This window comes from Tarenaya hassleriana, unplaced genomic scaffold (genome assembly GCF_000463585.1).
Source record: "Tarenaya hassleriana unplaced genomic scaffold, ASM46358v1 Cleome7, whole genome shotgun sequence".
Taxonomy (NCBI): domain Eukaryota; kingdom Viridiplantae; phylum Streptophyta; class Magnoliopsida; order Brassicales; family Cleomaceae; genus Tarenaya; species Tarenaya hassleriana.
Genome location: NW_010969548.1, coordinates 1,074,183 through 1,096,962, shown reverse-complemented (window position 1 = coordinate 1,096,962; position 22,780 = coordinate 1,074,183). Strand labels below are relative to the sequence as shown.

Here is a 22,780-nt window from a genome sequence, read left to right as displayed (position 1 = left end):
CTCCACGACACGCTAACGTGCACCATCTATGACAGCTAGAGAACAACTACCGGAACCCATTAGCTGAAGTGTACGAAAGTTGACCTTGTTTCTGCTGATCTGGCATCTATCTGTTGCCACGTGTCACCATCATCACCGTTGCCCTTTGTCTCCCACGTTTGTCCCTTTTTTTGGCCGCTTTTAGTTTTTCTTTTTCTCAATGTGGACAATTAAGAAGCGTCATGATTGGTGAATAATTCGTTTTTTTTATTATTTATGGTCTTTTTCTTAAGTAAAAATCATATAGATGTTTTAGAAAATCTGTTTTTTTTTTTAAAAAAAAAGTGGTCTTATATAATATTTATGTGTTAAAACGCCATAGATATATAGGTTCCGTAACTATATACGTGATTTTTTTTTTGCCTTAACCATTGATGATATTGACGACTGCAATTGTGAATTACTAAATATAATATTTTTATTTGATTTTCTGATATTTAATTCAGTTTCTTATAGTTTCTTAATTATTTTTCAAAGAAAACAAGTCTATAAATTGGTGGGTTTTTTTAATCTGTTATCCAATAATTTAGTGTGAATTCGATCCTATATAGGAAATTTTTTTTGAGTATGATTATTATATCAATATCCAAGATACATATAGAAGGTATAATCGATTATATGGAATTCGATCCTATAAATCCTCTTACTTGTTATCCACAAATCAGTAAAAAACATTGGATGTTTTTTTTTTCAAATTTTTTTTTCCAAACAAATTTTAGTGTGAAATTATATTATAATTAAATAAAATTTTAAAATGAAAAAATGAGTGAGGGTGGAAAGAAAAGACGTAAGTGGGCAAGCGTGGGTCCCACGGGAGGAGAAGGACAACAGAGTCTGAGGAATCTCTGTCGTTATGTCTTCAGATTCAGATTCGGATGACACCTTCTGTTCATCTGTCTTTCTTATTTATTACATATTACATTTATTTTTTTTATCTCTGCTATCGTTTGCGATCATTTTTTTTTTACCTTTCTGTCTTTGCTAAGTAAATATATACTTTTTTGTTTTTTTACTTTTCAATGTTAAATTTCACAGTAAAAAAGTTTCAGGTTGACAACACACAATTCAATGTGTTTGACCGTCCATCCATTGTTTGTTCATCAGCAGCAACATTTTATGTATATGTTTAGAAATTTTGGTTTGAACAGCATTCAGATTAAGGATTTAGCGCGATAATATATTCTCTCTGGCTCTTGAAGATATAAATAAGAGAAATTAAAGGTATACTAAAATTTTAAATATCTCTCAAACGATGAATAAAAGAAAAATATTTGAAAAATAAGTTAAATAGTTATTTTAAAAAAATTATTATACACAATCACATATTTATAAATACCTTTAAACCCTAAAATTTTTAAAAATAATTAATTTCATATTATCTGATATTTGCGAGTAACTGCGAGACAATATCTAATATTCGAATCCGAATAAAAAAATCCGGGTATTTCAATATCATTACTTGACATCATATTTCATTTTATTGTATACGAAATTTTGGATATCCAAGATATATATTGAGTTGGGTATTCAAAATTCAGATTTCTTTAGCGTTTAAATGAAATATGGATGATTTCAAAATTTATGTTTTATGTTTAGATATTTTATACAAATCCGAGTGGATTTTTTTAGATTACATTAGAAGAAATTAAGTGGAATATAAAATATGTACAAATGAATAAAGCTTGAGAATAAGATGATAAAATCCAATCCAAATGTACATGTGGTATTTAGATTTTTGGATAAATATTATCATGCAAAGGTAATGAGTTTACAATGTGAATTTTTTTCCAAAATGCTTAGGAATGTATATTGATTTTAAGGTGTAAAATAATATTCACGTATAACATAAAGTCGTTCTGGTCGATTTTTGTTTGTTCTATGACTTCTTGTACTTCTATTTTTGTTCACCAACTTCCATTATTCATTACACAGTTTCCATGCCCTTATTATATTGTACAAGAATATATATATATATGATAAATGATTAATACTTTTGAAAATTCATTACATCTGAATTTCGGGAAGATAATGGGAAGTGGGTCCGAAATTCATCACGGCCACGTCAGCCTGTCACCCCCCATGCTCTCATCCCCACCTATTATTTTTCTTCCTTTTTTTTTATTGGGTGCTAAAACACCTCATTCCTTTTTTTTTTTTGTGTGTGTGTCTCATGAACATCAATGTGTATACATACAATAGTTCCGAAGCAAATTGTCATATACGAAATATAGCTTCTTCAAAAAAATACAATATATACATGTATATATATACTCGGTAGACCAATGGTGAATTTGGTCTGGTGTTAGATTTAGTTTGGTGTGGTTTATAAAAAAAGGGCCGAGACAATTCAGAACACAACATTTATTACACAGTTTATGGGCCGAATGAAACATGGGCCCAATGTAAGATGGGCTAAATATTAGGCCCATAACAGTTTCCATGGTTTTGTTTTATAACAAGAGAATATAAATTCAAGCTTAATCAAAAAATAAAGTTCAAGTTATATTCATTAAAACTATACCAATTCGATTTCGGAAGAGTCTTTGATCCTCCATTAAACTGCACATGTTTCCTTCTAATGTAGTTGAGTCTCTACAATCCCAAACGACACAAGACATACAAATACCGACAAAGACAGATTTATAAAATAAAAAAAAAAAGAAAGAGAAAAACAAAGGCTGCCATTGAAGAATGAAAGAATATGGTTTGTTTCCAAAGAGCTTTAACATATAATTTTTTTTTTAAATGGGGGGAAAATACAATGGCTTCATCTGTTGTTTTCCTCTCATAAAAATAAAAGTCGCCAGCCAAACATCACCTCTGCATATGCATATTAATTTTCTAGCACGAGTTTATGAACACATAATAGTAATACTAATAATAATATGATAATCCGAACGACACTAAACCCTAACTCACCACTAAAACCCTAATCTCTCCCTCTCGATCAGATTTCAGGCAACCACCACTAAGCCCTCCCCTAGTTTAGAACCCCCCCAGTTCTGCGGATCACAACGTTCCCAGGACAAGAAACAGGGTTTTCTGATATCGAACTTCAGGGCAAAACCAAAAGCAGAATTGGTACCTATTATGCTCGGGATATTACGGTCTGGATCATGCCCGAGTTGAGTTCCTGACTGCCGCCCTTCCTCCTCATCTCTACGATCTTCCGGTGGGAATTCGAGTGCACTGACGGGATGAAAGTCGGGCTTGCGGCTGGACGGTACTCCGGGACAAGCCGCCCCGATCTGAACCGTACCCCGCAGGCGTTGCATAGAGTTTTCGGCCCGTTAGGGCCTTCCCTCCACTGGGGGGTTTTCGTTGTCTCACAGTGAGTGCATTTACGGGTTGTTCCTGATTCTGAATGGGAGGAAGAACCCGGATGGGTCGGGTGGATGATCTTCTTGTGTTTCTTGCGCTTCTTCTTGGCGGGTTTCTCCGAGGGATAGTAGATTTCGGATTCTGATTCAGCTTCTGCAGTGAATTGCTGAGATTTTGCTAGTTCGAATGGTAGGAGAAGTTTGAGTTTCAGAGCTGTGGGGCGTTTGCGTTTGCTCCTCATGCCTTTCACAGGAAAGGCGGTCAGTCCCTTTAACCTGGAGCTTTGGGACGATGAGAAAGATCCGTTGCTGCTGTTCTCGAGGACTGACACTGGGCTTGAAGATTGGAACAGCTTCGAGACTTTAACGTCAGGACATGACAATCCATGGGCAGAGCTATTGATGTCAGAGGATGCTTCAGAAGAACTACACTGTTTCTGCATGCGTGAAAACCAAAGTTTAGCTAACTGGTCAAGGAATGCTGCCAAATATGGTTATAGACACGTACAGACAATGAGATTGATGTCTTGCGTACATAACGAACAAGACATCTTCAGGTTACAGAGATCGATTTCACAACTAAGTACTAAGCTACTCAGTCTAGTCATTAGATAGAATGACGAACAGCCTAAACCCTAAAGCCTAAACCTAGCAGATTTCTGACATAGATAAACTAGAACATAGAATTGGTTCCTACTTGGTCCATATATATTTCTTGTTGCATCAGAAAGAGGATTCGATTCCTTTTCTTGCTCATCTCTAACCTAATATAGTAAGACGTGATGAATGCTGGCATGGTTTGAGCCGCAAAGGCAACATCATTGCCAAATTATTGTCCCGATGCAAATGCACGTCGTATTTTGCGAACAATTTATATCGTAATATGCAAAATGCCTACACATGTATGAACCAAACTAAAAATTACCGAACAGCCTATAACATAACATGTATGATGCATGACGCCAAGTTCGGCGCACCACGAGATTCAATCTTTTTCTACCCTAATGTGGTAAAAAACTAATGAAAGCAAACGTGTTTTGAGCAGCAACGCTAGATGCAAAACCAAATCATCAGACCAACGCAAATGCATATTGTATTATGTGATACAATTTACGACGTAATATGTACAATGGCTATAGACGATGGACCAACATCAAAAGGAACGAACAACCTATATGGTACGATCTACGACGTAACATGCATATGTATAATGCCTACAAATGTGAGGCCCAAGGTAAAAAGCAACGAACAATCTATATGATATAACATGCATAATGCATACTGGCTTGTGTAGTTGCACAACACACTCTTCACTTTCGTAAATCTAATGCCGCACGCAAGGTGATGTGGTTTGAACCAAAAAAGGTAACAGCCATACGAAATTGATCGTCCTAAGGCAAATGCATGTAGTATATTGTGCATGAACAATTATGATGCAACAATACGCAAAGGGCAAAAGCAAGAATTCACCAAGATCGGTATGGGCTTGTGATCTCCCTTGCTAATGCCATTGCCGCCACAGTTGAAGCCAGAGGACAAACTCGAGAACATATCCATAGGCGGAGGCTCGAGGCCTTGAAACCCGGCATCCCAATCTCCCTCACCATTCCCACTTTCCACATCTTCCAATGGGAAATCAGTATGGTTCATGAGATCGTCGAAGAAATCATCCGAGAGGCCTTGGAAGTCCACCTCGGGTAACCAAGGACCGTTATTCATGGTTCACACTTCTGGATATCGCACTGAGAAACATAAACATGGTCACGAAACACAAGTAAGAAAACGGGCGATTTGGTATTATTACAACAACAACTTAATACACCAACAGCAAAATATCTGCAAGATTCTGAAAACACCCAAGGTTCAAAAGTGAAAATGAATACCAAAATCCACAAGAATCAAACCGATGATTGATTGTTTCATCAGTTAGGCATCACATACCCAAATCATCAGTTAATGCTTGATTAACCTGGTTCTTGGAGTGTAATATTACGTTTGAAGGGATTGCCAATTTGTCATACGAAATATTTAGGCATGAATCGGCAAAAACAGGAACGACTACAAACGATGTCCATTCACGAGTAACACAATTGATAAGTTTTCAGATTCACTTCTTCCAATTGAGCAAGAATCTTCAACCCATAACTCCTTGATTCTGACAGAGGCATACTAAGACAAAAACGTTTTCGAAACATAAATGGCAAAAAATTCGTTAAGTCGTAAAAGAAACCAAACATATATTTGTCTTCGACAAAGATAGCCGGTTCTTAAAGGCAGACGGACGGAAACTTCCCTGTAATATACTAAGTGAGATTATGCAAGGCTCATGAGGAAATCATGAACCACCTCACTCGCATTTCTCGAGCACCAACGAGGTGAGAAATGGAGAGGGTGTTTCCTACATTTTCCCAGTGCCCAAACAGGAAAAGCACAACGGAGAAAACACAGGAAATGCGTCGCAGAAAACCAAGGAAAAATGCCAGGAATTTCCACCTGAAGACGAAGAAGAAGCGCACGAAGAGCGAGAGCGAGAGCGAGAGAGACGCACAAACCTTCCCGTATAGAGAAACACCTAGCTAGAGAGAGAGAGAGAGAGAGAGAGAGAGAGAGAGAGAGAGAGAGAGAGAGAGATTCGTACGAATTTACTTGTCCGAAAATGGGGATTTAGGGATTGCAGGTCCGAAATCGGGAAGGAGAGAGAGAATGGTCGTGAGAAAACACCTAGCTAGAGAGAGAGAGAGAGAGAGAGAGAGAGAGAGAGAGAGAGAGAGAGAGAGATTCGTACGAATTTACTTGTCCGAAAATGGGGATTTAGGGATTGCAGGTCCGAAATCGGGAAGGAGAGAGAGAATGGTCGTGAGAAATGTTACTGTGCGGTAACGTATATGGAGTTTTCAGTGTATGTATGTACACCTTTCTTCTTCTTTTTTCGATATAAAAAAAATTATAAAAAAATCAAATGTTGATGGTGATCTCAAGTTTTCTTCACTTTAAAGAAAATCTGTAATCTACGTTCATGAAATAAATAAATAAATAAAATAAAACCGTAACAAAAAATTAACTGCATGATTGTTTCAAACTTTACATTAAAAATATATGATCACTCCTATATTAATTTTCAAAGTCAAAATTATTATATTTTTTCCTAGATTTATAGAAAAATATCTTAATTTCGGATGATTCATATATATATTAAATCTAAACTCTAATGTATAAACATTAGGTCATTAAATAGATGCAAGAAATTAGACAGACTGTAATGTAATATATATTCTGAATATTAGTGTTATTATTATGACACAAAGGCTGATAGGTTAAAATAATTAAACATGGTAAATTAAATACGTGATAATTGGGGTTATGGTAATAAATATATGGTATGGCATGATTGTGTCGAGTTGTTAGAGGGAAAACAAAATATCAATCAAGCACATGAACGGTCCACATGTCAAATCCCTCGAGGAAGGATGGTTCCGTAGATCAGATCTCAATACTCATTTTTTTTTTAATACTAAATATTGTTATTATCATTTTTTTTTATGAAATTAAATTTAGATTGATATTATTGATAATTTTTTTTAATATATTCCCCAAAGTGAAATGGAGAGATCACCGACGGGACGGAGGATTACGAGATGAGAACCGAAATATAATTATTATTGCGTTTCCTCATGGGAAAGTGGGCCCCTTTCCCCTAACTCTTTGTTTCCATCTCCCACATGATGTGTTCTTTCTTCTTGTTTTTTTTTTTCCTCTCAAAATAAATAAATAAATAAGTCGAAATATGGTAAAATATTTAAAATGTCTTTTTCTTCTCTCCTTTAATTTATACTCTACTCGTATTTTTTTGGGGCTCTCAGAAAACAAAAATCATATGCATTTGCGGCGACATTTATTCAAAATTTTATCCATAATTTATAAATATCACATGAAAAGCATCTATTGTTTTTTTCGAAAATTACTGATGACTCGAAAAAGGGGAAAAAATGTCTTGTTTTAAACTACCGGTATTTCATATCTTTTACAAAAAAAAAAAAATAGTTTTAGATTTTTTTAAAAGAAAAAACTGATTTTATTAGTTATAGCAAGATATGGATGTTTTGGGGTATCTAACAGTAAATTCTTATTTATGGAAGCAATCCTAATGAATATGATGTAGATACATCAAATAAATATAATAATTTTGTATCAGGCATATTTTGTTCTTACTAAATGTGAAACAAATATCTTTTTATGAAGTTACAATTAAATATATGTACAAATGTCGGCAACAAAATATTTCAAACTTGTGTTAAATACCTAATAATCAGCGCCGTGAAAACTACCCATATAAAATTTCAGCCGCATGATAATCAATCAAAGGAAAAAGAAAAAATGTTTTAAAAGTTTTTTTTTTCAATTCTCTTCTTTTTCCACGGTGAATATAAAAAAAGACAATCAAAGAAAAAAGAAAAAAAACGTTGTTTAAAAATATTTTGTTTCAATTCTCCTTTTTTTTCCAGGGTGAAAATAAAATAGTTCATATTTTCCTTATGGAAATAATGATGGATTCGCAGCAGCTTAACAAAAAAAAAAAAAACTTTTTTCTTTTCCACGAGAGGGGGAAAATATTTTGCATTTGGGGACTCAGAACTCCTCAAAATTACTAATTTGGCACAAAGAATGAAAACGATCAAATCTTAACCTTTGAGGTTCTCCTTCGGGCGTTTACAAACAGAAAGAAGAGAAAGAGTAACAAAACCAGCAAGGACACAGTTATGAGCTTCCACAGCTTCTCATCGTCCACTTCTCTGAACATTCTCCCCAACTCATTCTGCAAAAGGAACAAAATGTTACCCTCATGAAAATGTCGACATGAAGACCATACCATATTCCAGCAGTTTAAGCAAACATAAACGCTCCAACGGACGAGAAAGAACATTCTAGATGGTTCTAGATAGAGGGCAAGTTCCAAACGTTTGTGTAATTGATGCAAAACATAAAAGAAAAGAGTTTCAAGAACAAGAGGCTCTGTGCAGATTCTTCTTGATAATGGCTAAGTGCCATTCATTAGATTGCAGGTTTTCAGGGTGACGAACCATTTACGTGGGCAAGATTCAAACCCAGCAGGAACATGTTTACATTGTCCCGAATTAACAGAGTATGAAATGTAGCAATCTAACAGAACATGAAAACCACAAGGAAGTTCTTGAATTACTGGGAACAAAAGGTGTTGCCTTTGGATTGAGAAGAGACTTACCCTTGAGACGAGCTTCAGTGACACTTGTTCATGTTCTTTTGCAAATATTCCTTTCGCATACTTGTAGATCTCCACGTCCAGGTGGTTGAGCGTTATTATCCGCTCAATAACGTCTTCGGGAACCTTTTTTCGTGCCTGCAACAACGTTCAAGAACAAGATATTCCTGGAAATTTTTCTATACAAATTTTCCATGCCACCAATCTCATTAAGTTTACCTGTTCAAATCGTGTAAGAAATAAGAATGTTATAACTCACCTCTTTCGAAAAATTTGCTGGAGAAATCCTCTTTAGGGAATTAACCCGTCTTATTGCTTGAGACTTCCTTAAATTAGAAATGCACCCTTCGTAAACTTCCATAAGGGTTTTGACAGTCATCTAAGATATAATTTATAGAATTAGATTGTTCATTAACCCGATCAGTCATAAATGCAAAAGGAAGTACGGTGTTCTTTAATTTTCGAAGATGTACTCACATTCTCACTTTTTGTTTCTGCCTTATCCAGAGCTACTTCAGATGCATCATTCTATGATGTCGCAGACACTGTTAGAAAAAATATTACCCTAACCGACAACTGAGGAACTGTTGTGATACGGAGTTGGATTATACCTGACGTTCACCATTCCCCGATCTTGATTCCGAGATTTTGACTCTTGGTTCTGCAGCATCAAGAAAATGAAGTTTAGAGCTTTGTGCTCGGGAGCACAGCTGATACAAGTAAAAGGGTAGCTTAAAGAATAATCCTTGCAACTTTCTTAAACTTAAGTTACTCGATTTTCCAGCCACAATACATTCTCTATTAAAATACCTTAAAGAAAGGAGAGAAACCTTACACCGACCTGGTTTAGCAGCTTTGTGCTTTGCAGTGGCATTATTCAGAACAACCCGAGAAAGCACTTGAGAACCCACTACTTCCGCGAAAAGAGATGCAGATTCTCTATGCTCCTCTGTCAGTCCAACATACAGCATGGTGTCCAACCTCCTCTGCATGATTCCAAAGCCTCTATTATCGTATGTAAGATAGGCCAGAAAAGACAAGACGCTCTTATGCAATGGGTTGGGTGAAAATTTTAGTTACCTTAGCAACTTGAAGAACAGTTTCACCGAGGCTTTTAAATTTCTGCACACATCGCCTGATCTTGTGTGCTTCTGATAAATGAGAGTTGTTTGTCAATCCTGCAATCTGTGAAATGAAATAATATGCTCTCGAGCGAACTCAGCTTCAACACCTCAGAAACAAAGCAAAGAAAAGCAGCATGAATATTACCTGAAACGTAGCTCCGTTGTGAATTATGTCATGAGCTATAGGTGTATCGAGATACTCGTGCAATGGCATTAGCATATCCTCCATATCATATGGGTTATTTCCCTCGATTATAACTCCTCCCCTGGCATTCCGTGCATCCCGCTGTTCACATTAGAATGCCTAAGCATGAATCTCCAGCTTGAACATGCACCTTGGTCATAACTCATAAGCTTGATGACGAAAAAAGATGGAATTTACCCGAGCAAACAGGTCTTCTCTCATCCATGGCACTAGATATTTCCATGGCCATATGTCTAGCGTGCTTACTGCATTAGGCTTGCGTATTCGAGCAGACATCACTGTTGCAGAAGTTAAATTGGGATGCACCAAAAACCTAGCTGCAACCTCTACTGAGAATTCATAGGTACTCAATACACGACCAATGGGATCCCGAACTATTGTCATTACTGAAGTTTTCTCCCTTGGAAGCTCTGACATCAAACTATAATCATCATGTGTAGCCAACAATTTGCACCTTGCTTTCCTAAACAATGTAAGAGACTGTCAATCTTAACATTTATTGAAAACAAAATTCTCTATAAAAGCCGAAACCCAGAGAGATTCATAAGAATCTGCTGGGCCAAGATGTAATAAGACAAGTTCTCCCATGGAAATATCTCTGACAGTTAACAGACAAGAATTAGACTGGATGACTATTAGATATCGGCTGTACAATAATTTATAGCAAAACTAATGTGTTTATCGGATGAAATTGTTCCCCTACTTGTTTTTCCCGAAACCTTCTTCTTTTCTTTCATTAGTCTATTTGACAATGCATTAGCTAGCTTGTACCAATTTCATCTCGTTTTTATCAATTTATATACATGGAAATCCGCATTCGTGATCTCGGCATATTTAACACAGAAGCTCTAACTATGCTTCTTGTAGCCTTGTAGTCCATGGGGATTGATAGAGCCCCATTGTATCCAATCAACCAATGGAGATAACAATGGAAGACCAATACAACAGTAGGGTTGATAGACATCAAAGAGAAACATATATAGTATAGTTTGGTGGGACGTACCTCGGATCGAAGTGGAGTTTATCATAAGAACGGGGGCATTCGTCAGTGCTATCATACATCTTCCTCAGAAAACTACAAAAATCAGTAACAAAAAGGAAACATGGGAATTAACACAACGGTCAAAGAAAATTCATTGTTCACTCTTTCAATCTACTGTAAACATCGGTAATAGAATATTACCAGTGAAAATATGTCCTGCCCCCTGTCCGGGGAACATGGAGAAAGAACAGCAAGTCCTGAAGTGAGCGTGTGTTCTCGCTGATGTTTTCTTCAAGAGAAGAAGAATCCGCCCACTTTCTCACAACTCTTTCACAATGAACAAAATCAAGTTCCTCGGCCGAAATGAGAACTGATGTAATCAAGGAAAAATGCATCAGGGAAGTCCATCCCTTATAAACAGAAATCAAACTGAAATGGGCTTGAAACGACATCTCTTGTTATCAATCAAGCCTTTCTCACACATTAACTCGATCTCTCTCTAAGTTTGCATAATCCGCACCAAGAGGAGCTCTACCCAGACGACATGCGACAAAAGGAAAAGAAAAACATTCTTTATGTACCTGAGCCAAGAAGCGTGAAACCCAGAGCGAGCTGAATAGGATCCATTTGCATTGCTCCACTCCTAACTCTGCCGATCAGCACATGAAAAAACAATCAATCCCATTAAAGATTTGAGAAAAATCATTACAGATGGAACTAGAATCACAAAGTTCGTGTCAATGAAGTTCAGAAATAAACTTCAGACAAGAATGTGCAGACAGAACAACATCTTCATAGAAAAAGGCCGAAAAACAAAAGCCAGCGAACTCCAGACCCGAAATAAAACTTCAAGCGAATTCAAACACCAAAAATCGAGCAGAAAGGGGGGGGGGGGAACACAATCAATTAGGCCAATCGTCGAAACAAACGAAACCCAGGGAGAGAAAGGTAATATAATCTCAGAAAAAAGCATCCCGAAATGTCGCTTGTGCACATACATAGATGGGTTGAAACTGAAATTCCAAAACCGGGACAAACACCAAACATGAGGAGATCAAGGGACCCGAAGAATCCGAATGATGAAAAACAGACAGGAACCAGAAAGAAAAAAGACAGAGGAACATGGAGAGCGGAGAAATTGACCGACATGTATCGGGAGTCGAGATCTCGTGCTCATAAAACCCGTCGATCGCTGTTGGGGCTGTTCCCGGCAAACCTCGTTAACCCACGAAAAAGCTCGAAACAAAGGGCTTTCACTTTCCTGTTACATCGAAAGAAGAAGAAGAAGGAGGAAGAGAGGAAGCTGCTTCCGAGAATCGAGATTTTCTCCGGCTGTCTCGCACTCACTCGCAGGGCCAAACAAGCGTAAAGAGACGCACTTTACAAAATATAGTGGGAAGAGCGAAAATGGGGGTTTCTCGTATTTGTAGTACGTAGGGGTAGAATCGACCAACTCTTTTTTTGTCTATATAAATATATGGAAAGCAAATAAACCTGTCTTAAATTAAGTCTTTAGTCAAACAAAATAAAAAAACGTAACATACCATTAGAAAATTGAAATTATATATTACTTTATTGAGAAAATCGATTTCACATCAACCAATAAAAATTATAAAATAACCTTATCCGTACCACGTGGAATTTCACATTTAAATATAGACGAATATTAATTATTTTTTTTATCAAATTAAAATGTACTAGAATCTTACTTGTTAGCGTGCATAAATGTCAATTCCAACAAAAATTAATAGTAGCATCTAATAATATCTCTAACGATATTTTTCTATATCTCTACTAAAATCCCATAATTAATAAACGCAATAATACCCTTGTAGTTGCGTTTTTATTTAATTTCAATTTCCCCACATTTATCCGTTGCAGTGATTTTGTTTTGTTGCTCCACTAACATTTTTCTTATTGACAAATTTACACATATTATTTATTTACGTTCCCATTATTTATGCCGTTTATTTTAGTTTGTACTCCGTTTTATCTGGAAAGAATTATAGGAAACCTCGACTTGATTTAATTGGTGATAAAAAATATATATTTAAATACTAATAATATTCCTAAGTGTAGTGTCACGCAGTAATCAGTCAATGCGATTGGTATAAACCAAACCAAATTCCCCATCATCCACTAAATTCATTATTTCTTGATACGGTTTAAACCACCATCACCAAACCGAACCGATAACCGCTTCGGAATTCAGTACTCAATTTTAAACCGGTTCTGTTCGATCAAATCAAGTTTTGATTGTTAACAAAATTTGGTAATAGGACACTCAACTAGTCCGAAAACCATGCTTAACCGGTGGTAGAGCACAAAACCAAGCCACAACTAGCAAAATCAAAGTCTCGGGTCAAGAAATTGATGCGGTGTACCAAAGTAAGCCGGCTGATTTGGAAGGGTAACCCGAAGAAGAAGCATGAGCCATACAATGGAGATGTCATAAAACGGAGTACGATAACTGAGTTCCTATATTACTTACAAGCGTTTTGGGTGCTAAGTGGAAGAATGACGATCTATACTTGGCCATAACCTAAACCGATAACCACAAGGTAGAGTCGATTTTCGTACTCAATAGATCGAAAGAATACTAAACCGAGCTTTGATTTTGCTCGGATTTGGTAGGGAGATTCAATCTACGGATTAATTGGTACTGATTTGGAAGCATCAAGATGGTTTAATCGACAAGTCCCGAGAAGATACTCCGGGAGCTCCTCTTCGGTATTTGCCTGCAAATGGAAAAGAAGGGGAAAAAAACATAATGTAAAACCCGAATGTGTGGTTAAGTTCTCAAGATTATTCCAAAACCGGGGACTGGGAAGACCGAATGGAGACAACCGGTTTACCTGTACCAAGAATGCCATTTCAATCACGAGATTGTTCAGGTAACCAAGAACAAGGCTCACAACTCCTCTTGCAACAGTTGAGGATCCAATATCAACCCCGAGCTGAAACAGTAAACAAGTTTTATCCTAGATCAGAAGACTATATATCAACCCGAAATTAAATATTTAAACTTTAAGTCACAACAAATGATAAACACTTGTATTCAGTTACCTCAATATAGTTCTTGCCCCGAAAGTAATTCAACTCCAAGGCCTGACCAATGAGGCATGCTTTCTTTCCAACACTCTGTTTAACTATCCAAGAGCCCTGAGGTTCTCACAAATTCATGTCGTTGGTGAAAAAAAAAACGAAACTAAAAAGAATGTCAAGAATCCGAAAGTAGAGGGCAATGTTTCACTTGCCTTGGATATGTAAGGAATGAGCTTGAACCTAGAGTTTCTGTATGCATCATCCCCATTCACAAAGCTATATAGCAATGGATGCTCTTCGATGGGAGCGCTCATCATGTAATAAAGCACGAGACTATACGTTGTTGAACCAGGAACCTGATTCACAATTACAAATTTTCATTTATCTTATATCTTGAATAGGAAGGATGAACAAGAGAGCAAAATTTCTGAAGGCGTGAATTGGGCGTGTATGTTTACCTGTATATTCACTATAAAGAAGAACTCAGGTCCACCTTGTGCAGCATATTTCTGTATAATTCAGAAGCTTTTTAAAAATTCTTTCTATAAACAAAATCCATACCCGAAAAATGGACATCTTTCAGAACCAACAATATCAACTAGAACCACCTGGACTATGCCTCCTGGATGGCTCCCGAGATCATCCTCCCGTTTGTCAGACTTTAACCAGTCTGCTGCCACCATTTTCAGCAGTGTGCCCTTTGCCTTGACCTGAATCGACCACAAGAAGAACATGACTACTTAAGAAAGATGAACGAACACATACGTATTTAAGCGATTGTCTAAAGCATCAAGTTTTTGACACACAAAAAAAGGGAATGTTAGTTTTTGGACCTTCTTCCTGTCTTCAAGATAAGTATTTCCTCGAATAAGAAAAGTTGAAGGGTCAGTTTCTGTCCAACTACAAGGCACACTGCAAGTCAGGTCATTCGGAAGGGTGGTGCCATAGCAGCAAGGCATACTACTCTCTTCCCTCGTCATTTCATGCAGTTCCACATAGCCTCTCTTCTGAACTGCACGACACATGCTTCTCAAACCATGAGAACAGAATGAAAAGAGACCGACCAGTAAGAGCAGGATTTATCTGTGAAACGAGGATCACCAGCAAGATCATGCAACTTTTTCACTAAACTCGCAGCGCCCGTTAGTTTTGGGTGATGGGATTCCTGCATTAGGCAAAATGAAAAATGAAAAATCCATCCCTTGAGCAATTCCCATGAAGAAATAAATGTGTGGGGTTGTGCTACCGGACAGCATGTATCCAAATCGAAATCTGAGGTCCAGCTGTCATCAGAATAATCATTATCTGATGGCTCAGGAACATCAAAAAACTCATCTGCGGAATCATTCAAGTCCACAAGGCTAGAGTGTTCTGAGGGAAGCTTATCCATCTCTTCATTTGTGATCTCCTTAAACCTTCCACTCTCTTTATGAGAAGAACTACCAATGGCACCATCTTCTAGGTTCGAGTTCAACCTTAAGCTTCTTGATAACTCACCTGATGAAAGAACTGAAGTAGGAAAGCTTCCGTGTTTTGCCCTGAACAGTTCTCTCAGGGCTGAGGTAAAAATTCAATGTGTCCGGTCAATTTATGTGGATGAAATGACGTAAGTGAAGTGTTGAGGGTAAAATGATGTCCATTAAGAGAGTAAAACATTACCAGAAATTCTTCCGAGCATTCGTACAGTTATTGATCTAGCTAAGGACGGTTTCAGATAAGATCTCCAGGACTTCCAATCAACAGCAAGCATATGCTTCACAACTGATTGCTTTCCATTTTTAACAGGAGATATCACATAACCACCACCTGTGATGCAAAGGAAAATTGTCATACTTTTTTATTCCCTGACTAAATTTGAAGTTGTAACTCAAGAAATGAAAATGAACACTTGTGAAAGATTCTGAGATGAGATGCATTAGATCCAAAATGAAAGGATGCTAAGGAAAGCAAAATATATTCTTCAATTAAACTTGAAACAAAAGAAGACTTTTTTTGAACAGCTTTTTGGGTCTAAGGTTTCTGCCTTATTTACAAGATTTTCTAACTAATGGTAAACCCTTAGAAGACATAATGATTCATTCGACTGAATGGCACAAAGGAAAGCTTAATGGTCAGTTTGCACAGTGAACATGTTTCCATTTTACTTTAAAATTAGGCATACATTACTTTTAAGGCACGCACGGATATAGCCTTTCTGAGACGGACACTTCTTGTGAAAGACAGAATGGTAGAGAATAACTGCAACAGAATGAACAAAAAAATGAATCAGGTTAGTCCCAACAAATTGATTGCGGTATTATCTGACATAAAATATCACAAACCATAAGTTCCATCGTCTTCCCGTCTCCAGTAACGACGCAGCAAAAGATCTCTTCTTTGCATACCCCTGTCACTTCAATAAGTCAACTACAAGAAACATATGCGCAAATTCTAGCATAAAAGTGTTGGCAGAGAAGTTGAGTAGCAAACCAAGGTAACCAGTCGCTATATAACTTTTTGTGAATTATATCGGTATGGCCATCAAGATGCTCGACCACACTGCCCTTGTAAAAACAGAAGTCCCATCTGCCATTCTTTCATGAAATTAGATACGGAAACAAACAAGGCAAGTATACTTGTTAAAAGAAAAATGTACTAAAAGCAGCATTCCCTCTACGGTCTTTACTGTCTCAAATTTGGCTTCTTTGTACATAAAGATTTTTTTTTAGAGTAGCAATAGATACTTACTCTGATCTTGAGTTTCCAAGAGACATAAGTGTTTCGAAAATAGCTTCAGATGTTCCATCAACAATCCCAACAGCCATGATAGCTGGATGATCATCCCACTGTTACGTCAGGCAAAGCAAAACATCAAAACTGAACTCTTGGATTTTTGCAAACAAAGACTAAGGAGGCTACTTACCCTTCCATGTGAATCTCTCTCTTTTGCCTCTTTAAAAAGCCGAAGCCCTGTAAGCAATCCATGATTAAACTAGTTTCACTTTACCAAGAAAAAGAGAAAGTAAACGTCCAGAGTTTTCAGTTTACCATTTTGACAACCGAATATAGTCCAAGGGGAAGGAGCAATAACATCATTCGCAATGGGGTCCACTCGTGCAGATGAACGGATCGTCCAGTCAATAGAATTTGAGTGATAGTCCCGAACTGAACTACTCAATCTGCTTGTATGAAAGACGGGTCTTAAACAACCTTAAAATGGTAGGTGCTAAGTAAACTCAAGAAATGTTTCCAGTAGTGCAATGCATAACAGGATCCATTACATGTATTTCCTGTCAGGTCACCGACTGTCGGCTAGTTAGTAGTTATCCCCGCCAACAGTGAGCATATAAACTTACAGATATTTTCCGTTGGATAGATCAAATCTCAGAAATAAAAGTACCTCAATGAATCCCATCGGCTCCTGGAACAACTAAAAACGTCTCCCGGGAAAGGTGTACCCTGCATATAAGGTAAATTTAAGTTTCTACCCCAGATAGAGCAATCCTCAATACATGAACAAAAACCTTATAGAACCTTTAAAGTTGCATCTTTAATGGAATTGATCCACTTGGCTGCTTCCTCAGGACTGCTTGCTCCCAGCTATATATTAAACCAGGATACGATACACATGAAACCGGGTGATTGTCACAGAAAGTTTCAACGAGAAACAAGGTAAATTACCTTACCTTGAGTTGATCATTGTGATTAGAAGTATTGTATAGTGTGAATATAAAGAATACCTACATGTAGTAAAACGAACCATCATTACAAAAGCATCAACAGCACAAACTCACTAGAGCCTTCAGAATAGATTAGACCACATCCCAAATAAATGTACAACACAAATTTCATACTTTTCTATGAACACTTTCCCTTCCGTTGTCAATGACCCGGATACAAGAATCTATAACTGCACTTCTTCCAGCACCCTGAAAAACAAATCAAGGTTCTGCTTAGTATAAGCACATGGTAGAACTACCATTACTCTGGTGCGAACATATCAAACCCAATTATCCATTGCTTATACTCTGATGAAACAAAAACACAGAGATACCAATGAAGAACACAGAGATTGCCATGTCGTGTCGTATAATGCTACAGATATCAGAACTTGTCATTACATATCACATTCTCTGGACAAAAAAGACAACCATTAACATGGACTGAAGCGTGGTCCTAAACTACAATAACCAAGGGCATCATAGATGTTACATGGGCTGTTCAGTCGACAAAACGTCTATTTGTTACCCTGCAAACAATCAAACTATGAAGTATATGTAAAATTTAACAGGACAAAACTTGAGAAACCAATCCGAAAACGAACCAATAAGATAATCTGCACGACAACCCCAGAAGCAGCAGAAACAAATGGGAAAAACTCGGAAGAATGATCAAAACCATTTACAACAAAAATGCGATAAATCAATACGGGTGAAGAATGTCATGACCTTAGTTTTTGAATCGGAAGCTGACTTGAAACTCTTCAGGAGATGATCTTCGAGAACAAAGTAGCGTTTTCTCGAGAATTGCAATATGAATCGGTTTGAACTAATTATATACAACCAACCCTCCATCTTAGTCTCGCTCCCGTTCTCAGACCCAAACGCCATTGGAGGAGAAGTTCCAGAGAGAAAGGAACCCCCCCTCCAGAATGAACACTTCCTAGCTTAGACCACCGATTTTCTAACGGACCCCAATAACTTTCGTGAATTCCTAGAAAGTTTTCCAACGAGCAATGAACACTTTCTGTCCAACCAAACAACACCGTAGACACCTGAAGACGAAAAACAGCACAACCCACAAGAAGAAACCGAAGGCCAACCTCTCTGAAACTCCCGAAACCCTAGAATTATCTTCGCAATACACAAATCTATCTCACTTCCCTAACCAGACCGAATCCGAGAAAATCGAAAACATACCGTTAAAAAAAATTAAAAAGTTCGAAACCCGAAAGAAAAACCAATCAAATTGCCAAAAGGAGACCAGGACGACGGTGATTCTCTGATCACAACCGGATTCTACGAGGACGAGAGACTTAAGAATTCAATCGACTCTCTCTCTCTCTCTAAAATTGCAGTTTTCTCCATGAGGAATGAAAAACTGAATTTGGAGCATATGGGCAACGTGCAGACAGATTTTGCGGACGACGAATGATATGAATTTTTACGAAATGACGTTTTTACCCTTTTCGTTTTCCCCGAAGCTCCAACCCTCAAATCTTTAATTAGTAGGTTGGTACATTTTACTTGCGCGCATCAATAATCATTGCTATACTTTATCCGTAATTATTATATCTTTTGTCCAATAATTTATATTTTATTCCATCAAAATCTATATCAAAGTTTCAAATTATTTTTTTCCTTACATATTACGCACATTATTAAACTGAACATATTACACCAAAATCAAATAAACTGGTTAGATACGATTCAGGTTGGATATATATCAATTTACCTTGATAATTATATATATATATACATATATGATGATATCGTCAATATCATATAATGTATTACTATGTATTGTATTGTTCTGTACATCCAAGTAGATCTAATTAGATCCAAATATTTTTATTGGGATCCACTTGCTCTTTTACACATTGTGATGCCACTGTCACTTTTTGAAATTGTTAAATAATGCAGAATCAATATATATATATATATATATATACGTGTTGTAATGAATCAAATTGCATATATATATATATATATATATATATATGTATATGATTAATCTTAAGCGCAATATTTAGATATAAGTTCAGATGATACTTAGAGTTATTAGCTTTTATATAATTTGTTAAATTAGGTCCATTTGACAATTGACATGATGCACAAGCTTATATATATATATTGGTGTGTGCCTGTGGAAGTTTAGACATGGGTTTCTGAAATAAGCTAGGTTGCGGCTGCAGCAGCTATCATTGGTTCTATAGAATACTTTTTATATAAAAAATCATTCAAATAGATGATTATTAAATTTGGATATTATATACAACCATATAGAAAAGCAAATAAAAGATATATGTAGTCATGTATATATATAAATAAATAACAATGTATATTATGTAAACGAATCAACAAATTGAACATTTCATCCGCTCTATATATATAAAGATATATATCTGTTTCATATGTGATATTTGTATCGTATTTATTCGAGAAACACATCATTTTGTATACTAGAAGATTGGCTATACAAAATTATAGAGGATCGTAAAATACAATGATATTGTGTACGTTGCATCATAGATATCATCTCATTATTTTCTCCATGAAATTTGTATTTTAAGATATAGTTTGTAAAGCTTGTAAATTCACTATAAATAATGCAGAATCGATTACAAAATAAAACTGAAATTGAGTATACCTTATTTTAATGATTTTAAATACATCATTATTATAGTTTTTATTATTATTATCATTATCATTATCATTATTTGTAAGCAATACAATGTTTATGATGAGATGTCAAAATGCAACTCAATGATAACTCAATGATGTTCATGTTCATACCTCCCAATTGCAACACAGCTAAGAAAAAAAAAAGAGCCAATTAAAATCTGCAATGCAATCATAAATAATCAATTATGAATAATCAACAAAACATATGAACCCACATTAGCCGCCACAAGATTGAGTTTGAAACCCATGAATTTTCCCATGAACCTGTCAGTTTCGATTGGTTTATCTGCTCTGCGTGGTCAGCTATTGCGTAGGGTCGGGAAGTTTACTGTCGGTATACCGACTGTCCGGTCTTAGGGTTAGGACGGTTGAGATCCGGCCCGAAAGGTCGTATGGGGTTTCACGGTTATAAAAAAAACATATGAACTCTGTATATTAAATAAAAATCGGGTTGGATTTTATTTTTTGAGTAGAGTGCCGCGGCATTTGGCCCGAGTAGCTGGCAGCTAAACATGTCATCATCATCATCATCGTCATCAACATCATCATCATCACTTTATGGAATCACATTTTATTTTGTATTTTACATGCTTTTCTTATTTAAGTTTTTTTTAATAAACAAAATAAGAGGCCTTCATTTTTCGTAGGTATTGTACTTTAATGGATGAACCCATATTAATCTACGATATACTAATTACGTTTTCATCTTGCGATAGCCAGTGATTTTTGTTTTGGTTAAAAAAAAAAAGAAAGTTTAATAATTTGAGAATAACTGTTACACCAACAAGTAATTCAGAATGTCCATAATTTCAAATAAAAACATATAATATTATGCATTGTACTAAATTTTTATATTTCATCCATCCAAATTAATATATTTATAAAAATAAACCCAAAAAGTAAAAAAAAAACATACTGCTTAATTAAATTGGTTTAAGTATATCAAAGCATATTCCATAAAAGAATATAAGGAGGACAAACAACAAAACACTCAATAATAACACGTAATCTTGAAACTAAAGCATTCAACGATTGCGACAGGAAAAGTGACGTATAAAGAAATTGGTAATTTTAGGAATGGGTCCTTATCTGACCAATTAATTAATTAATTAATTAATTTATAAATAGATTAATTGCGAATAAGAAGAAAAAGACAGATAATAATTTAATGGTAATATAGAGTAAGCAGTTGGAGACTTGTAACCAAGTCGAAGATCAAATTCAAGACAAGACAACAAGACACAAACTAACACATATTTATATATAAAACATAATTATTATTTTTTAGGAAATTAATTCAGTAATTATTATATAATAAGTTTAAATTTAAATTGGAATTTTACCATATAATTATATAAAAGGAAAATTCTACATTGCTCATCAACTCCTTTGGGATATTTCTTCTAAAAAATTGCTAAAACGTATACACACATTGAAATAATTAGAAAAATTAACGCTGAAAAGTTAATAGAAGTTTTAATAATTGGTAAAAATAAATGTTTCAATATTTGGGCTTTCTTCTCATCCTTCTTCAAGCCCAATGACATTAACCCATTAACAATTATCAAACTAAGGCCACATTTATATTTTACAATAATAAATAAGAAGATTATTTTAACCATATCTAGCTTCTTTTTTTCTTGGCTCATATTTTACAATTACAAAATATTTTTTTTTCACCATATCTGAATTTTCTTTCGGGTCCAAAGATTTTCTAAAACCTTTTTACCTTTTAAAGAACTTGAAACAGGATATGAACGTATATAAACATAATGTTTTGTTGGACCAAAAATAAAAGACATGGCTTTTGCATAAAACTCTGAACATTTTTAGAAACTTGCTGTACAAGAAACATACATGAGAAAGAGATGACGAAAACGACAAAACCAAACCCTAGCACCATGAAGCCCCAACCACAGGCTTTAAATTATCTTCTTTTTTTTTTCAGCAACAGTTGGACGAGCCCCTTCTTTTTTTTTTTTGTTCGCACTATTTTTTTTTTGGCTTCTCTATGTACTTTGAGTTGTGGAGGATGGATCGATCAAGACCGGCGGCTTTACATGTGCCACGCAGAAGGATTCGAACCGAGGCTCTGTCAGATCGACCGCCTCATCTTCGTTATGGCTGTTCTTCTCTCTCTTCTGGTCGGAATATGGCATCTTCAAAGAGCAAAAACGAAAAGGGTAAGGCTAAAGCTTTAGCAATCTTTCGAAAAAATATTCCGCCATCATTCATCTCGATCCAGAGAGTTTCAGTTTCAGATGCCTTTTTCACTTCAGAACAAAGTTCAGGCCGCCAAATGGTGAGAATAGTGGTGTGAATGTACCTGGAAAAGATTGGCGGGGAAATTTCTACGTCTGGAAGTGTCGGGTGCGATGGTCGAGAGGATCTGGACAACCTCTCTCATTGTCGGGACGAGAATCTGGATCCAAAAGCAAACACTCTT

At 36.0% G+C, this 22,780-nt stretch overlaps 4 protein-coding genes across 19 annotated transcripts in view; all 4 read right to left on the bottom strand.

The window, feature by feature from the left end:
* Window positions 1-2,703: 2,703 nt before the first annotated feature.
* LOC104800599 (GATA transcription factor 11-like) lies at window positions 2,704-6,076 on the bottom strand. Of its 3 annotated transcripts, none has more exons than XM_010523457.1 (3): window positions 5,998-6,076; window positions 4,830-5,101; window positions 2,704-3,796 (listed from the first exon to the last, which is right to left on the bottom strand). In XM_010523457.1, the coding sequence occupies exons 2-3, from the start codon at window positions 5,076-5,078 to the stop codon at window positions 3,128-3,130; spliced, it is 918 nt and encodes a 305-aa protein (XP_010521759.1). In that variant the 5' UTR covers window positions 5,079-5,101; window positions 5,998-6,076; the 3' UTR covers window positions 2,704-3,127. The 3 variants fall into 3 exon arrangements, with proteins under 3 accessions (XP_010521759.1, XP_010521758.1, XP_019056630.1); XM_010523456.2 differs by lacking the exon at window positions 5,998-6,076 and adding an exon at window positions 5,853-5,986; XM_019201085.1 differs by lacking the exon at window positions 5,998-6,076 and adding an exon at window positions 5,912-5,949.
* A 1,943-nt stretch (window positions 6,077-8,019) lies between these two features.
* Window positions 8,020-12,284, bottom strand: LOC104800598 (protein-tyrosine sulfotransferase). Of its 3 annotated transcripts, none has more exons than XM_010523453.1 (13): window positions 12,054-12,284; window positions 11,488-11,555; window positions 11,108-11,276; window positions 10,928-10,999; window positions 10,102-10,387; window positions 9,865-10,005; window positions 9,676-9,780; window positions 9,437-9,581; window positions 9,207-9,256; window positions 9,073-9,123; window positions 8,855-8,974; window positions 8,599-8,733; window positions 8,020-8,172 (listed from the first exon to the last, which is right to left on the bottom strand). In XM_010523453.1, the coding sequence occupies exons 2-13, from the start codon at window positions 11,537-11,539 to the stop codon at window positions 8,032-8,034; spliced, it is 1,467 nt and encodes a 488-aa protein (XP_010521755.1). In that variant the 5' UTR covers window positions 11,540-11,555; window positions 12,054-12,284; the 3' UTR covers window positions 8,020-8,031. The 3 variants fall into 3 exon arrangements, with proteins under 3 accessions (XP_010521755.1, XP_010521757.1, XP_019056478.1); XM_010523455.1 differs by having other exon boundaries at window positions 9,437-9,600; window positions 9,676-9,746; XM_019200933.1 differs by having other exon boundaries at window positions 10,102-10,378.
* Window positions 12,285-13,276: 992 nt separating this feature from the next.
* Window positions 13,277-19,064, bottom strand: LOC104800597 (protein ENHANCED DISEASE RESISTANCE 2-like). 2 transcript variants are annotated; one of them, XM_010523451.1, is made up of 22 exons: window positions 18,379-19,064; window positions 17,785-17,859; window positions 17,617-17,670; window positions 17,465-17,530; window positions 17,331-17,389; window positions 17,212-17,220; window positions 16,979-17,109; window positions 16,854-16,900; window positions 16,679-16,776; window positions 16,421-16,516; window positions 16,273-16,337; window positions 16,118-16,189; window positions 15,611-15,757; window positions 15,198-15,508; window positions 15,053-15,116; window positions 14,785-14,963; window positions 14,560-14,661; window positions 14,410-14,460; window positions 14,164-14,307; window positions 13,973-14,068; window positions 13,762-13,863; window positions 13,277-13,644 (listed from the first exon to the last, which is right to left on the bottom strand). In XM_010523451.1, the coding sequence occupies exons 1-22, from the start codon at window positions 18,538-18,540 to the stop codon at window positions 13,552-13,554; spliced, it is 2,223 nt and encodes a 740-aa protein (XP_010521753.1). In that variant the 5' UTR covers window positions 18,541-19,064; the 3' UTR covers window positions 13,277-13,551. The 2 variants fall into 2 exon arrangements, with proteins under 2 accessions (XP_010521753.1, XP_010521754.1); XM_010523452.1 differs by lacking the exon at window positions 17,212-17,220 and having other exon boundaries at window positions 18,379-19,063.
* Window positions 19,065-22,269: 3,205 nt separating this feature from the next.
* Window positions 22,270-22,780, bottom strand: part of LOC104800595 (receptor-like serine/threonine-protein kinase NCRK) — a 9,209-nt gene continuing 8,698 nt past the window's right edge. For all 11 annotated transcript variants that reach the window (XM_019201074.1, XM_019201071.1, XM_010523446.2 and 8 more), the window contains 2 exons: window positions 22,661-22,780; window positions 22,270-22,493 (listed from right to left, as the gene is read on the bottom strand). In XM_019201074.1, the coding sequence (XP_019056619.1) occupies window positions 22,686-22,780 (95 nt within the window). In that variant the 3' untranslated portion in view covers window positions 22,270-22,493; window positions 22,661-22,685. The remainder of the gene's footprint in view (window positions 22,494-22,660) is intronic.

Excerpts from the sequence above, each read along its gene's own strand:
- LOC104800599 (XM_010523457.1), bottom strand. The coding sequence starts at position 5,078 with ATGAATAACGGTCCTTGGTTACCCGAGGTGGACTTCCAAGGCCTCTCG. Across the intron at positions 3,797-4,829 it reads ACAAGCCCATACCGATCTTG|AAACAGTGTAGTTCTTCTGA; the intron begins GTGAATTCTTGC and ends TCACGCATGCAG.
- LOC104800598 (XM_010523453.1), bottom strand. The coding sequence starts at position 11,539 with ATGCAAATGGATCCTATTCAGCTCGCTCTGGGTTTCACGCTTCTTGGC. Across the intron at positions 11,277-11,487 it reads TTTCACGCTTCTTGGCTCAG|TTCTCATTTCGGCCGAGGAA; the intron begins GTACATAAAGAA and ends TGATTACATCAG. Across the intron at positions 9,781-9,864 it reads ACAACGGAGCTACGTTTCAG|ATTGCAGGATTGACAAACAA; the intron begins GTAATATTCATG and ends TTCATTTCACAG.
- LOC104800597 (XM_010523451.1), bottom strand. The coding sequence starts at position 18,540 with ATGGCGTTTGGGTCTGAGAACGGGAGCGAGACTAAGATGGAGGGTTGG. Across the intron at positions 14,964-15,052 it reads AAAGTTGCATGATCTTGCTG|TTCAGAAGAGAGGCTATGTG; the intron begins GTGATCCTCGTT and ends TGTGTCGTGCAG. Across the intron at positions 14,308-14,409 it reads TCTTTATAGTGAATATACAG|GTTCCTGGTTCAACAACGTA; the intron begins GTAAACATACAC and ends ATTGTGAATCAG.